This window comes from Portunus trituberculatus, chromosome 31, assembly GCF_017591435.1.
Source record: "Portunus trituberculatus isolate SZX2019 chromosome 31, ASM1759143v1, whole genome shotgun sequence".
Taxonomy (NCBI): Eukaryota; Metazoa; Arthropoda; class Malacostraca; order Decapoda; family Portunidae; genus Portunus; species Portunus trituberculatus.
Genome location: NC_059285.1, coordinates 4465126 through 4481146, shown reverse-complemented (window position 1 = coordinate 4481146; position 16021 = coordinate 4465126). Strand labels below are relative to the sequence as shown.

At 36.4% G+C, this 16021-nt stretch overlaps 1 protein-coding gene across 4 annotated transcripts; it reads left to right on the top strand.

Moving 5' to 3' along the window:
* Positions 1-475: 475 nt before the first annotated feature.
* Positions 476-11704, top strand: LOC123511403 (glycine-rich cell wall structural protein 2-like). 4 transcript variants are annotated; one of them, XM_045267248.1, is made up of 7 exons: positions 477-626; positions 3901-4047; positions 4904-4954; positions 6338-6580; positions 9251-9322; positions 10288-10409; positions 10773-11704. In XM_045267248.1, the coding sequence occupies exons 2-7, from the start codon at positions 3908-3910 to the stop codon at positions 10877-10879; spliced, it is 735 nt and encodes a 244-aa protein (XP_045123183.1). In that variant the 5' UTR covers positions 477-626; positions 3901-3907; the 3' UTR covers positions 10880-11704. The 4 variants fall into 4 exon arrangements, with proteins under 4 accessions (XP_045123186.1, XP_045123183.1, XP_045123185.1 ...); XM_045267251.1 differs by lacking the exon at positions 9251-9322 and having other exon boundaries at positions 476-626; positions 10773-11078; XM_045267250.1 differs by lacking the exon at positions 4904-4954 and having other exon boundaries at positions 10773-11078.
* The last annotated feature ends 4317 nt before the right edge of the window (positions 11705-16021 follow it).

Below are 16021 nucleotides of genomic sequence, written 5' to 3'. Positions count from 1 at the left end.
CTATAGCCATTGTAAATTTCAAAGATCATGTTTTTATGTAGTATTACAGTGGTTGAATAAGTGAAATCAAATTGTATCGTAATTATTCCAGATTCTAATAATTTTAATCACAGGCTGTCTGACGTTGAAGGACGTAGGTAATCAATCGATAAAAATGAAATAAGGAGCGATGCGTGCGACGCCGTGCGAGGCTTGGGACGCCCCCGTGCCTCGGCCGCTACGGACACACTCGCACCAGGGACTTTTTCACCTCGCTCCTGTTTAATTTGTTGGAAAAATAATAAGATAACCATTCAGTCATCAATTATGAACTGAAAATTGCATGATAATGAAAGAAAAATACTTATAGCATCCTCCTAAACATTATTTTTAACATATCACTCTCCTTACATATTATCAAACCACTGAAAATTCAATATAACTACTTAATTTGTCTAGGATAGCAAGGAAAACTCATAGATAATCACAAAAGCGACTGTCAATCTCTAAATAGTGGCAAACGGGGACTAGAAGAAGGACAGTTCGCCGGGGAGAGATCTGTCCTGCTCGCACTGTAAAGTTCCCTTCACTCCCTCAACTTCAGGGACTCCATTTTGAAGGGCGGCAAATCTCCAGTACTATTTAAGGTGTGTTTACAGGCCCTTTGCTTTGTTGTTAGAGCACGTGGTAGGAACAGGGGCACGGGGCATGGGTGTGGGGGCGTGGGAAGAGCGGTGAGTGGGCGCGTCTAGGTGGAAGTGGCCAGGTGCAGGTGTGAAAAGGTGTCCTCGTGCTTACCTGCATTGTTTGTATACTCTCTCTCTCTCTCTCTCTCTCTCTCTCTCTCTCTCTCTCTCTCTCTCTCTCTCTCTCAAAGAGTGACGGCAAGCATGTTTGTGGCCGCTGATGTTATTTGAAAGTTCAGTAATCGATAGCATACACAATCTCTCTCTCTCTCTCTCTCTCTCTCTCTCTCTCTCTCTCTCTCTCTCTCATCTGGTTTTGTTACAGGAGTTGATTCATTAAAAGCAGGGATAAAAGAATTTTAATTGAATTTTTAGAATTTGGATAAATCCTTCCAACAGCAGCACCTTAGGTATTTAATGCCACCCCTCTCAAGGACAAGCAAGTTTGGGTATTACCTGTAGGGAAAGTGGGATTCTATAGTGGGGGAGCTAGTATAGGCCAGATTTGGAATACCTTAAGGTTTAAGAAGAAAACCACTTTTTAGAAAAAAAAAAAAGCAAATGGAATATCTTTCTTTGACTTAACTTAAGAGAGAGGTGTCGAGACATTTGTCCCTGAATTTTGGCTAACTCCCATGTCTTAAGGAACTGGCAACATAATGGGCCTTTTTTTTCATATTTTTTGCCCTTGGCCAGCTGTTCCTCATATATATATATATATATATATATATATATATATATATATATATATATATATATATATATATATATATATATATATATATATATATATATATATATATATATATATATATATATATATATATCCCCCACATATCCTCTCTATGCTATCCTAATGTCTGAAGTCACTAACTAGGCTAATTTTGTGAACTTCTTACAGCCCACGCTGCTACACTATATTAATGGGTAAAATTGTATTTTTACACGACATAGTATATGTACAAATAAAGCAAAATTTTGACATTCATGGAAAAAGTGTAAGGATGAGTTGCTGTTTATTTTTTTTTAACACTGGGGAATTTTTCATCCCCACCAACTTTATCTAGCCAAACTAATAGACAGAATATGTGACCTGCCCTTAATGACACTAACCTAATCTAAGCTGTTATAAGGAAGGGGCTTTGTCTCCCATGGATGGTCCCTTGAGAACACTGATCCAACTGAATCTAACTGAGATGTGGCTTACATACGAACAGAGGAAAGCTAAGGGTGCTGCAAGAGGCCATCAGGCCTCTCTCTGATCATCCTCATCCATAAATTTGTCAAATTTTTTTTCAAAGTTCCTTATTGACTCAGCACTAACAACTTGATTACTGAGTCCATTCTGTTCACCAACCACTCTGTTAAGAGAACCAATTACTTCCCATTTCTTTCCCAAAACCTGAATTTATTAACCTTGAACCCTTTATTTCTGGTTCTATCCTGACTACTGATACTAAGAACTTTGCTCATGTCCCCTTTGTTATAACCCCTGTACCACTTAAATACTTGTATCGGGTACCCTCTTAATGAATGTAAATTTAGCATCTTCAATCTTGCTTCATAGGGAATAACCCTCATCCCCTGTATCCTCTTAGACACTCCTTTGTACTGATTCTAATAGACCTATTTCCTTCCTATAATGTGGGACCAGAACTGTACAACATAATAGATGTGGCCTGACCAGCACCAAATATAACTTTGATGTTACTTTGGGAGTTCTTCTTTTACCCAGTTTACCTTATTTCTAGCATTTAAGCATTATTTTCTTAGACTGAGATTGGAGCTTACTATGATTTAAATCTCAACCTACTGAGGCCTCATTTATTGTGTGGATTTCCTCTAGCTACACTCAGTACTTTGCATTTATTAATGTTAAACTGCATTTGCCCTCTGTCTATCCATTCATTCATCTTATCTAAATCTGCCTGCAAGGCGATGGCATCCAAATCTGACCTAATCAATATACCAACCTTTGTGTCATCTGCAAATTTACTAATATCGCTACTGATTCCACTATTCAGATCATTAATGTATATGAGAAATAACAAGTCCTAAAACTGATCCCTGCTGCACCCCACTCGGAATTAGAGCTGTTTATTACAGCTTTTTGCTGCTTATTGCCTAACCACTTCTTGATACAGCCTAATATTTTTCTCTCTATCCTGTGTGCCCTAACCTTTCTCAAGAGCCTCTGATGTGATACCTTATCAAACGCTTTACTAAAATCTATGTATACGACGTCATATAACTATCACCATTGTCTGTTTGGCTCACCTGTACACCACCTGCCTTCCTTAAGACGAGTAACCTGAAGTAGCTTAACCAAGGGGGTTTGCCTCCAGTTAGGTGTCTTCTTAGGGACACTAACTTAAATTAACCATATACCGTAATAGGAAGTGGATGGTCCAGGGTGGGTGTAGTTGGTTACCCTCTTCTAAGGGTACTGGCATCACTGAGTTCAACACTCAATTGATTTCAGCAACACACCTTGTAATCTTATGTAATGTACACCCAAGTCATCTTGCTAGTGGAACTCAACTATAAAATCCTATTATTTGAATTTACATCTACTGTACTCTGCTACCGTTGTGACACCGGCTACCATTGCCATTAGTCAGCTGATTAGTGCGGCTGCTACATGTATATAGATGCATCACGTCACTATAGCATAACCATGTGTGACCCCTAAATAAGGCCCCCACACATGTTTGGTATAGTAAGTATTCTCAATATGCGCATTGTTTAGCTGTTCATCTTTACAGTTAACTTGGTGTTTGAAAATGTTGACAGATAAAAATATTTGTGGTTTGATCATACACAAGTTTATGAATTTATTTGTTATTTTTGCTTTTTAGTTGCATATAAAGGCAAGTATAATCATCGTACTGACAAGTATAATACATACTAAAGTGCATAATAAAGTATGATCATATATAGTCTGTTGTACATGAATTTCTATCAGAGGCAGTGAATTGCTCATAGATAGTTCTATGGTGGGTGTTATGTGGAATGGTGCCACCCATCTCCACCATTATTCACTCACTCAGTACATACATGCATACATATATGCTTTTACTCTAGAAAAGAAGTGTACATCATATTACTTTATAATCATACAATGTACTGCATCATTACTTTTGTTAAAAACAGTTAAAAACAAGTAGAATAATTGCACTGAGTTCCAGAATTCATATAGGTATTTGTAAGGTGAGGATAATTCCTTTCTTTTCAGAGCAAAAATGGATATGAGAAATGGCAGAGATGATGACGAGGATGAATATCAAGGTTCTGACAATGGCTACAGAGGGCGTGGGGGATTCAGAGGCCGGGGTAGAGGGTTTCGAGGTAGAGGAGGACCAGGATACTCTCCAAATTCAGGGTGAGTATTGAAAAATATTGTGGTTTGCTCAGGCTAACTAAGTGCTTGTAGAATAATTAGGAGTTCAAGTAGTAATGAAGCTTTCTGAAACTAGGAGTAGGTTGGGTTCATTCCTTTGCCTGTTTGTTATTCTTATTCTGTGATTACTTTAGATTGGTTGAAATTTTATCTGTAGATATAATTAATTCTATAACTTCAAGATACTTATTTGCTGGTTGGTGTTTTGTATTTACTTAACCTTAGCAAGTAGTTCCGTAAGTTTTTGTGTGACAATGGCCAGAAATTTTACATTTCTTGTGTAGTTCCAAGTTTTGTTAAATTTGAGAAAGTGTTTTCAAGAGAAACAATTTCAAGAAAATAAATAAGTAATAGATAAATCTGTAGCCCATTGGTGCAATATTTAGTACTTTGCTCATAACTAGAGGACCTGAGTAGAATGCTTCCCTGATGAACAATGTTGGACATTGGTCTTTCTAATGCTGTAGCATTTTTCCCAAGAAGATATTTTGCAGAAAGTTGAGGTGGATACTAGAAATAAGTCTCTACAGTTTTATAAAGTAAATCAAGATATGGTTAAAGTAGAGAATCTTACAGCTAAGAAAAATTTCTCAAAATAACCTATGTTTAAAGGAAAACAAAAAGAGAAATGAGCAGATTATCTTAAGTTTATGCTGTGAATCATATTATATTGAATATTCATGAGAAGGAAAGTTATCTAGATCAAAATGTGCATTATTTCAGGTATTGTGTGTCGGAATTATATTTGTTAACTAATCTCCTTCATATATATACTAGGAAGTAATAGCATACGAATATGAAAAGATATTTAACATTTTTGTTTTGTGTTACTGCACAGTGGACCAATGAGAGGTGGATTCCGAGGTCGGGGTGGCTTCAGGGGTGGAAGGTGAGTGAGATGTGCACATACTTAGCATTTGCACTTGATTGTGGGGTAGGCTTGGGCAGGTGAGGTTGTGAAGATGTTTAACGCAGATGTTATGGCAGGTCACTGGATGTGAGTGCTTTGCTATTACAACAAAAGTTTGGATCCTAAGCTTATTTGAAATAGCAACTGTCATATTGCTGAAACAGGATGACCCACCCATGTCCTCTGCACGTGAACTAAGACTGTAGATAATGATTATGATTTTGTTTGTCTCCTTGATTACTCGAACAATATGGTTTTTAAAAGTATTTCCATAGTTCAGGTGTAGAAAATATAATAAATTTTTCAGAAATGCTGCATTTATATTAGTTGTGTTAATTATACAAGTATAGTGTGGTCTCTGTGCCTTTCCACCGAGGATCAACCAACAGGCTACAGCTACACTGGGAGCGAGAAAGTGGGCAGGAACCAACATCAGATAAATTTTACTGGTTGCATTAGAAGCGATTTCAGACGCGAGTTGCCATGGCAGTGGGGTTCCACCTACATAGTGACTCACATTTGTTAACACTTGACATGACAAACACTATCCTTCTTCAGTAAACTACTAAATTCATCACAAAATTTGCTGTTTGTTTTTCTAGATGATGAAGCCTCCCCTCCTATTTTTAATGCTGCTATATCCAAACCAATGGTTAAACTTTCTGAATAGTGTTTGATTACTATTTGGCTACATCAAGATGTGTCGTGTATCCATTTGGAATATTAACTGCAAAATTTAAATTCTGATAGACTATAGAACTTCTTCCCAGCTTCCCTCTATAGAACTTCTTCCCAGACCTCCCCCACTCACATCAGCTGATTTACTGGACAGTGAGTTCAAGGTCATGATAGACAAGGTCATCACTAAAGCTCTATACATGTTTGCCATGAAACTGGAAGTTTTATAAGTACGTACTGTATATCCGAGTTCTACAATTACTACTGAATCTAATACTGCCAACTAAAATATCCTATCTAGTTAGAGGTGAGATACAGCAGATAATATACAAACTTCTCTACTATGTCACATATTTCCACCTAGTAAACTCATGAAAAGTTAACCTTTGACCCTTCTTGCCTTTGTGCCTTACAACCTGCTAGAAGCCATCCTCTAGCTGCTGTCAGTGTGGCCACCTGTGCTGGTTGTCATGTAGAAAATTTTTCACTCATCCACTTTCTTGCTACCAGTGCATACATAGCTTAAAAAAGTGAATGTGTGTGTGTTGGGGGGACTTCTAAACTGATATATAGGAAGATAGATATGAGATGATAGAAGACAGGAAACTTGGTCTAGATTTGTGTTTGTATGCATATCTTGGCAGTACTCATGTTTTCTAAGCATCTCTCACTGATGTGCTGCAGGGGTGGGCCTGATGGAGGTTATCGTGGAGGATTTAGAGGAAACTTCAGAGGAGCACCGCGAGGGAATTCCTACGGACAACCCCGAGGTGGCTTCCGAGGCCGTGGTGCTGGTGGTCCACGTGGTGGCTATGGGGGTGGTGGCTATGGAGACGGCGGTGGCTACAGAGGAGGCTTCCGTGGAGCCCCCAGAGGACGCGGTGGCGGCGGCAATGGTGGATATGATGGTGGCTTCCAGAAGAGGGGGTGAGTTTGCTTTGCTGTTGTCAGTATTAGAGACAGACTTGAAGGTAAGTACAAGATGCTGAAAGTTAGAGGGATCAGCACCTGAAAGAACTGTCATGTGTGTATAGCCTAATAGAGACAGGTATTTATAAATGCTCTTTGCTTCTAGCTTATATGACACATGAAAAGCCTGTTTGATCTATATTACCATTACCTTGACCCTTTTTACTAGGAGATCCTTTTTTTTTTTGTCAAGCTGTCACTGGTCTTATAGAATGACTCGCATTACTATTGAATTATTGGCAACTCATTTATTATGATTTTCATTCTTTAAATTTCAATGGTAATATTTTTTCTCTAGAGTTTTGAAGGTATGTAACTTTTGGGAGATAGGTAACTTGCTTTCCTGATTTCTGTTTACATTAGAGATCCCAGCGTATGGCCAGGCTGCATTTGTTCAGAATGGATGATGTAATGGACATAATAGGGAATCCATGGGAGGCATAGCTGTGAATCTCATCAACTCTATTTTTCATTCTTTCTTGAATATTTATAATAAGGAATTGCATATGGGCAGTGATTTTTGTCTTTTTAACATGGTATTGTATTGTACTGATACTGTTATTATTGCATAGTTACCTAGGATATCTTTATATTAATTAATCATTATATAGTACTGATGTATTGGAATGCAATTCTTAAAATCACAGTTGCTTGGAATGATGATGTGGTTTCTTGGCCAAATGCTGTTTATGAATTGGAAATTTATCTGATTAAATAGTGTTTAAGTTCCTAGGTACCAATTTATCTGATATCAGAAATATATGTATTTTTAATTTTATAAAGGATACACTGTTACCATAATCACACCTGTCATAAGGGGACCAACCAAGTTGAAAATCTTTTAAGAAATATTGGTAAAAGCATCGCATGGCATCCTTAGGCCTTCACAATGCACGTGATGATTCGTCATCCACATTTTAATACTGTACCATTTAAATACCTATTCAGTGGACCCCGCTCACACTGAGTTGCTCATTCAAGGTCATTATAGGTAAGAAATGGTTGGAGAAAATATTCATAAAGAAAATTAAAGTTATCAAGAAACAGTTTTCTTCATGGTGGAGTATGGAAGAAGGTTCTCAGTGTGGTGGGGAAGAGTCTCTGTGTTGTATGTGCTTAGAGAGAGGGAAGCAATAAACAATGTTCTCGCTCTCACCAACTTTAGAACCAACTTAGCATTCACTCACACTCTACTTTTTGCTCTCTTTCTTCACAATGGGTAAGAGGAAATCTCACTTTACCCAAAGCAGTGAGGTACTGGCAAAAGTATGCCAGATGTTAGCAAGAGCAGAGAACAAGAGGGTGAGCATTATAGCCTCATGGCATGTCAGCTGGTCTGTCCTTCCATACCTCCCACTCCATATGCAAGTTATGTTTTCTACCTCTGCTGCCTTCACTGCTACTTCTATGTATCTGCTGCTGTGTTATTACAGGCTCTGCTTTCAACATCATTGTTTCCACTTGCAAAAGAAGATATTGCATATTTTTTACAGCAATGAGGAAATTTAATTAACTGGAGATAATGTTTTAGTTTCAGTGCAGCAGTTTGAGGCACTGTTGGCAACATACATTCCAAAGCATGTACTGTAAAAGTCCCTGGCAACAATGAATGGTCCACATGGATCAGTATGGCATGTCCTTATTGTAAAAATGAAGTGTGTTTTAATGTTCTAGCTATGTCAACAAAATAAGTCTTCCGTCACTGCAACTGCAATTATGGCTCAAAATCATCTACAACTCAGAACAAATACATAATAATACTTGACACCTAGATATTCCACTATTGTGTTGGAGCGTATGGATGAAAAGCGCTTGAGTGTCCCATAAAACTTCAAAACCTCACATCAAAAGTAATTTATTGTGCTATCAAGGCATATTTCTCCTCCATTTTTTGTTCATTTTGATGAGTGGTGTCATTAGAAAGGAAATTAAGATACATAGAAAATGGTGACAGAATTGTGATTGAGTGTTTAGTTTTTTTTTTTTTTAGCTTCAAAGAAATATCTGGATGAGAAAAAAATTTGGATTTTGTTTTCATGATCACAAAAAAAAAAAAAAAAAAAAAAAAAAAAAATCGCAATTTCTCAGAAAAGTAACAAAGTATCTTGTCACGAGTTTTCAAGAAAATCAGAAAAACTCCTCGAAATATGCAAAATCTGAGCTAGATTTAATGAAACTGGTTGTGACTCATCTAAAAGAACTTGATAACTTTAAAAAAAAAAATGTTGCAGTTTGGTTCTTAAATAACAAAAATGGAAATTAGCTTGGTTGGTCTCCTTAATGTTATCAAAGAGCAATTTTTGTGTAGCTTCATTTTGTTTCCTTAATTTTAGCTTAAGCATTGTTTACATTTATAATGTTGGGTGGAACTAGTGCAGAGATGTGTTGAGGTCCATGGATGAGGGCCACATTGGTGGTATTCTTGAAAATATTTTCATACAAATCATTGCATGGTGGTGACCACAAGAAATTTTTTGATGTACACTCGGATCATGATGTTGAGCAATGACACTTTGTATTGGGTTCAGTGTAAGACTTGTAGCAAAGGTGAAGGCATCATTTACCACCATTATGGGAAAGAGAAAGAACTGTCTGTAGGATCACCTCTTAGCTACCATCTCTTTGTAGGGCCTCACGTGGTGCCCACGGCGGCCCTCCCATGAAGCGGCCAAGGATGGATGGGGAGAGTGGCTATAACAGGTAGGTAGTATAGACCTGACTTGCCTCACTTTTGAATCCCCTAAAGGCTCAAAGATTTGGTTTTGATCCATATTAATAAAAATATTTGAGCCTATAATAATTTAGTCTTCTCATCATATTTTGTAGTCATGAAGAATTTGAAAACAGTATGGACAGTAAAGTCAAAACAATAAGCTTATCTACATATCAGCCTAAGATCTTGACAAAGAAATAGTTGATTTATATTTTCTATATCATTCCAACTATTTGTTAATAATAAGCATGTGATAATATGAAGCAAACTTTAAAGTGAAGTCACTGGAAAAACATATAGTACTAAAAGAAAAATTTCCTGTTATGTCCTAAAAACATTCTGATCTTTCCTTAAATGTATGAATTTTTTCTTTTCTTTTTTTTTAATCTTTAGGGAAATGCACCACCTTAACCTTTGCTGCTTGCTTCTACACCTCTTTGATACCCTGTAGTCGAACAGGCTGTGGTGTTGCAGTGCCAATATCACTGAATTGATAATGTACAATGATACACAATGCCTTTATTGAAACAACATTGCCACCATTATTTCCTTGAGTGCCTAGAGACATACAAGTGTTCATTTCTATTCCTGTCATAGATAGAAAGTGTTAAATCTGTGATAAGAATAAGACTGAGAAATGTTTTCTTTTTACATAGTACATTTATGTACTTGCAGATGCCAATATCCTTCCTTTATTATCTTTAATTTTTTGGCTTGTCATGCTAATTTTTAGCTTTGATCAGTGTTATTGTTTGATTATTGTTTATGAAAGTGATTAAAAGAAGACTTGGTCATTCTTTTAGCAAGGTACTTCATCTCTGCATTGATTTGTATTTAGGAAGTAATTTATTTGGGTTTTTCAACAATTTAGCAATTGATGCATCTTTTTATTTGTTAATATGTTGAAAGTAGCAGACATCATCTTATATTTACATGTTTCTTTTTGTTGCAGTGGCTATGGGGGAGGCTACAACTCAAACTATGGTGGTGGTGGTGGTGGCGGCGGCGGCTACAACAGTCAAAACTACAACAATGGACCAAGCTACAGCAGTAATGGCTATGACTACAAATCTAGTGAGTACAGCTCCCTCTTTCTGTTTATTGATCTGTTTTCTATAGGGGACCAAGGACTAAGTTGAATTTTTACACATTCTGGTGCCTTGTCTTTGCTGTATTGTATACCTTGATTCTTTCCCTGTGGCAGTGAAAAATGGTTGATGGTTTGCAGGTCAAGTGTACACCATGTCTAACTACATATTCTTTTTTCCTAAACTAGATAATTATCGCTTACGTTTATTTGTGGGATAGAAAAGACTAGATATTGTTGGTAGTGACACTGGAACTGAATTTTTAGCTTTAAAATGAATTAAAATTTAATGGTAGGAAGAAAAGGTGTAGCATTGTTGTGTTTATCAGAGTCACACATTGTACTTACAGGTTCTGGATATAACCAAGGCTATGGAGGAGGAGGTGGCTATGACAACTATGATAGCAGGGGAGGGGGATACAACACCTCCCAAGGCTACAACAATGGTACGTACTGAGGCACTTTACCTAGACCCAGCACTGCCAAGTAGTGCGTACAGGAACCAAGTACGTACGGCAAGGTTTTTGGACATTTGTGGGGAGCAAGTACTATCTGCTAGTGGTGTCTGGAAATGGGACTTGTGATGGTGCTGTGCTGCTACAAAGTCACACATAGACAGTGGAGTCAGTGGAATAGCAAAAAAGAGTCAAGTGACATGAGAAGGGAAGAAAAACAGTTAATAAGAGGATGCCCCCCAAAACTAAATAAGTACAATGATACACCATTGTTGATAATGACAGCAAAGTTGGCCATTACAACAAAGAATGGTAGGTCATGGAGAAATATATCACATATGCATTAATATAGTGCTAAAAGAGAAACGAAGGGGACAAAGCTGTGGAAAATATTGACATGAAAGTGACAACTGATGATGAGATGGCCTCATAAATGTCCAAAGAAGAATGTCTGTACTAGCTCTGGATGCCACATTAATAATTTGTTCACATTTCTGGGCATATTAGAAAAATAAGTTTGTGTGTACTAAGTGGATTAGTGTTTAACAAAATACCTGTATCATAGACCTTAGGCTGCAGTTCTAGGGTTTTCATTTCTTTCAACACTGAAAAGTGTCTCATGAAATAGAAGTATTATTTTTTCATACTGAAAGCTCTGACAAAGGATAATTGAATTCAACCCTTTTTATGACAAAATTCTCAATACTGAGAATATTCTACAAAGTAGGAAGGTCCTGGTCATGATATAATGTTTGTCCTTTGTAGTAAGTGAATGCTGCTAGCAGGTAGGCTTGCAGCTAACCAAGTACAATAAAACATAAAATAAACAAGTGTTCTGACCCCATTCATCACCCAACCTCCCAATCAGAAACAAGGACTAAAAGAAAAAAAGAAAAAAAGAATAATATGAAAGGTGTCATTGGTGCAGGTAAAGTATTTGTTAATGTAGCTAGCGAGTCTTCCAAATGTACTTGTTTGGTTATTGAAAGCTTCTTTTATGAAACTTTAAGAAAGGAAAATGTCAGGTCCTCAGTCCAAAGTGAAGGAGAGAGCAGCAAAAATATTTAGGTGTATATGAGAGGTAAGAATACTCTGCTATCTCTTGGCACCATGCACTAAGTGGGCATCTTTATGCACTACTAGTCCTTGTATTCATCTGTATATGAATTAATAGGTATTAAGTTAATGTCACTTATTTGCGGATGGCCAAATTTTATTCCTTACAGGACTGAACAATGGGAGGAAATAAGAGGTGACTTGAATGGATGGATAAAGCTGAAATCAGCTCCCCAAACATGAATTCAGTAGTGTCAGTGATTACCTTGAGTTTTGAAAATGCAAATAATTTCACTGGATTTTATCCCCACAGGCTGAATACTGATGCAGATACCAAAGTGGAATAGTTTGTCATGAGAAAACTTGGTATAATGTTACAGCTTCGTAGTTCATAATCCTAAGATTTAATTGCTCTAAATGTTGATACTAAACTTAAGAGAGATAACTGCTTAATGCATATTACATTCATGCCACACAGTTACCTAATCTGGCATTCTTAGCATTTTTATTTGATTTCAGTGGTGTTTATTTAGAAAATATGCACATGAAATATTTTAAATTAATGATAATATTCCCTTATTAGGAGCATCTTAACTAAAGCATGCTAAAGCATTTAAATGGAGTTTTAGTTGTGTGGTTTAGTAGTCTGCTCTCTCAAACTCTTCATAATTCATTCTTAGTAATGGTGACTTCTGCTTCTTGGCATGGACAACTTAAATATGAACATGTTGGAACTTGTCTTAAACCACATGATATGAAGATTAAATACCTCTCAATAAATGGGCATCCAGAATATAGAAATGCTTATGATTCATTGTGAGTGGTTATGAAAACATGATCTAATATTAATTCAATCTTAATTTGATACTAATCAATGTGCATAGGCCATTATATTGACAAGAAGTTGTGTGGAGGGTTCAATAATCACAAAATATTAATGTGTGAACCCCAAGAAAGTATCATGAGACACTTGACTCAATCAAAGACCAAATCATTACTAAACAATGGCACCTATGCCTATCTTGTTCTTTGAGAATATTTGAGACATAATAGCACATGATGCTGTGGTCATTCTCTGTATTTAAGACCGGAATATAATGAAATGGGGTCAGCTAGTTAAATCAAGTTGTGCCAGGAAGTTTTAGTGTCTGTAGCTTTATGCATGAGATGTCACTCTGCTCAGAGCTTGTCACCGTGCTACCTTTGTGTGCTGGCCACGGCCTGCTGGGGGATCATGGTTCAGGCTTCTCACTTTTTATACATTTCATTGACAAAAAAAAAAAAAAAAAAAAAACTTTATTCCCATACAGGTGGAATTACTTTGAACAAATCAGTCATCTAAAAAAGGACAAAATAAGTGTTTCCACCACGGAAGGTTGACTCCACTGTCCACGGTATACACTGCCGTGCTATTTGATTGTGAAATACTCACCATAAAAAGACATAGTGGAACAGCTGAACCAGTAGAAATAATTAAGTTTTTAAGTGTTGTGTGAATGCTATTTTTTTGCTAAAGTATGATAATAATTTTGTAGTCAATTTTACAGTGTATTTTGTACAGCTAGTTTCTTCACTAATTTGTTGGCATTTCAGGTTAGGCACAGCATCATTGTCCCCTATTACAGCACAGATGCAGATAATACACTCCCCAGCCACACACCTGCTGTATATACTTGGTTTGTCTTTTCCAGGTCAAAATTCAGTACCACTTGTTTCTTTAGTAATTGGTTAATTTATATATTTATTATTATTTTTCTGCCTCTTAAATAGTGTAACCTATTAGATAGTTGATTTCTTTCAGATTATGTATCAGGTAAGTAAAAAATCCATTTTAAACATAAATAATGTCAAAAGTTTTAAAGTCACACCTATTATTTGTTTATTTATTTATTCACTTTTAGTTGGACCAATATGGCAACAAACAAATTGGTAGTAATGGGTCGTGGATGAGTGTAGTTGAAAGAATATTTAGAATGGGTAAATGAGGTTAATATAATCATTACATGTATACTATAAAGTAGATGATTACTTAGATGTTCAGAGATATCACTGATCTCTAGGCTGTGATGTTGAGTTGCCTGATGGATAGCAAAGGTGTGAATAAAGTTGATGGTTGAGTAATTTCACAGTATATTGAAACTGGTGTATGTAGAGTGGAAGTAGTAATTAAATGGTAATGGGAGTAGTGAAATGTAAAATAAAAGACTGGTTTGGATACCTGTGCAAAATTGAATAATGGAAAGAGTTTAGAAGACATGAAGGATGGTGTGGTTATGAGAGGGCAGTCTAGGCTGGATGGTGTGGCTATGGGAGGGTAACCTGTTGCAAAGTGGAATAAACACTGAAATATGTGAAGGAAGAAGAGAATATGTAAAAATAGAAAAATTTTTGATGATTCTTGGAAGAGAGATCTACAAATGAAAGTCTGAGAAGGTAATTTTGTTTCTTGATCATTATGTTTAGAAAAGGAAAGGGGTGTGAAAGAAATAAAAGATAAGGAAGAAAGGAATCTTGCTGGATGAGAATAATACTTGCAATAAGTTCATCATTGTGTAAGGGGAACAAAAATTGTTATTGAAAAGCTTCACTTAAATATTATTGATAATTTTATTCATTTAAATTGATTGAATAAATCCTTGCATATTTTATCATGTCTGCTTCATTGTTTCTAAACAGCTGACATATGATATGGTTCTTACTGTCTGCATTGCCCTAACAAAGGAAGTATTTCATTTTAAGTAAAAAGACACACATTTACTTAGAATGAATCAATCACTTTGTTCGGGTTGAAGATATACTAGTGAGAACCATGTCTTCTGTGAGCATTAATGAGATTTTGGTTATAGGTCTTCCTAAGATAGAGCAAGGCAGCCAGTGTGGTGGTGTGTGAAGAGGCTGTCATGAGAAGGGGAGCCAGCAGTGGCTGCAGCAGCCTCTCTAACCACAGAGGCACACACATTCACTAATATCTTTCTTTCTAGCATTTAATGGCACTGAATTTTTCTGGGTTTGTCTGTAGGTAAGTGACAATTGGAAGTGACTGGAGAATGTTTGGAGAATGTTTATTGTAAGTACAGTACATAGTAATACTTAGTTTATTGCAGTTTAAGGTTTAATAACCTGATTGATTTCCTTAGTAACCTCCTTCATGTACTGCATCATGTAAAAAGGAGGAACTTCTGGCTGTAGTATTTTTTATGATTTGTTTATTTTTTTGCTGTCAACATAATATTTGTCAAAAGAAATAGAAAAAAAAAGAGGGATGCAGTGTGACTCCACATTCTGCAGTTGGTTCAGAGGAATACTGCAGTAATATTTATAGTGTATTATAAAAGAAAACTTGGAAGGACAGAGTGAAGGGATGGTGCATCACCTGTGTGCTTCTGACTTGTGTGAAGACGAGTCTTGTCTTGGCTTGGGATTTCAGTCTTGCGTAAATTTGTATGTGCAATCCACCATCCATGCTACTATGATCTTAGTTTCTGACTTTTCTGTGTGAAAATTCAAATTCATTGTCTTCTCATTTTTCCCCCATTTTATTTCGTATTTTTTTATATATTTATTTATTCAGTATGCACTACATTCTCTTTTATCTATCTAATCTACTTATACACCTGGCTGAGATCCTCACAGAGAGAAATGGCTCAGTTTTTTTTCTCAATGGAAGTTTAACTGTCGTCTGCTTAACCCCTTTGTGTTGTCATGAAAAGACAGAATGTTGTGGCGGTATCTTTCCACTTCACCTGCAGAGTGCCACCGACAACACCTATCACTGGGAACTGTATTAACTTTTTCATGACGGTATCCCATGTGTTTTGAAAAATAACCATTAATTATTTAGCTTTATCATAAATTCCTTTATTACTGAGCTATAATTTGTAGAAATATCACATTAACAGTAATTTATTCTTTTTGATTTCTTTTGTTTATGCAGATATGACAATATAATGATTAGTTTTGGTCTTGTTAGGCTTTTTATTTTATTTATTTATTTTTTTTTACCATGGAGGCTTTTCATGGGAATTTATGGGCTAAAGGGGATACTGTTTAGGGTACCTCCTATCACAAAGCCCACCTGCTAGGAAACC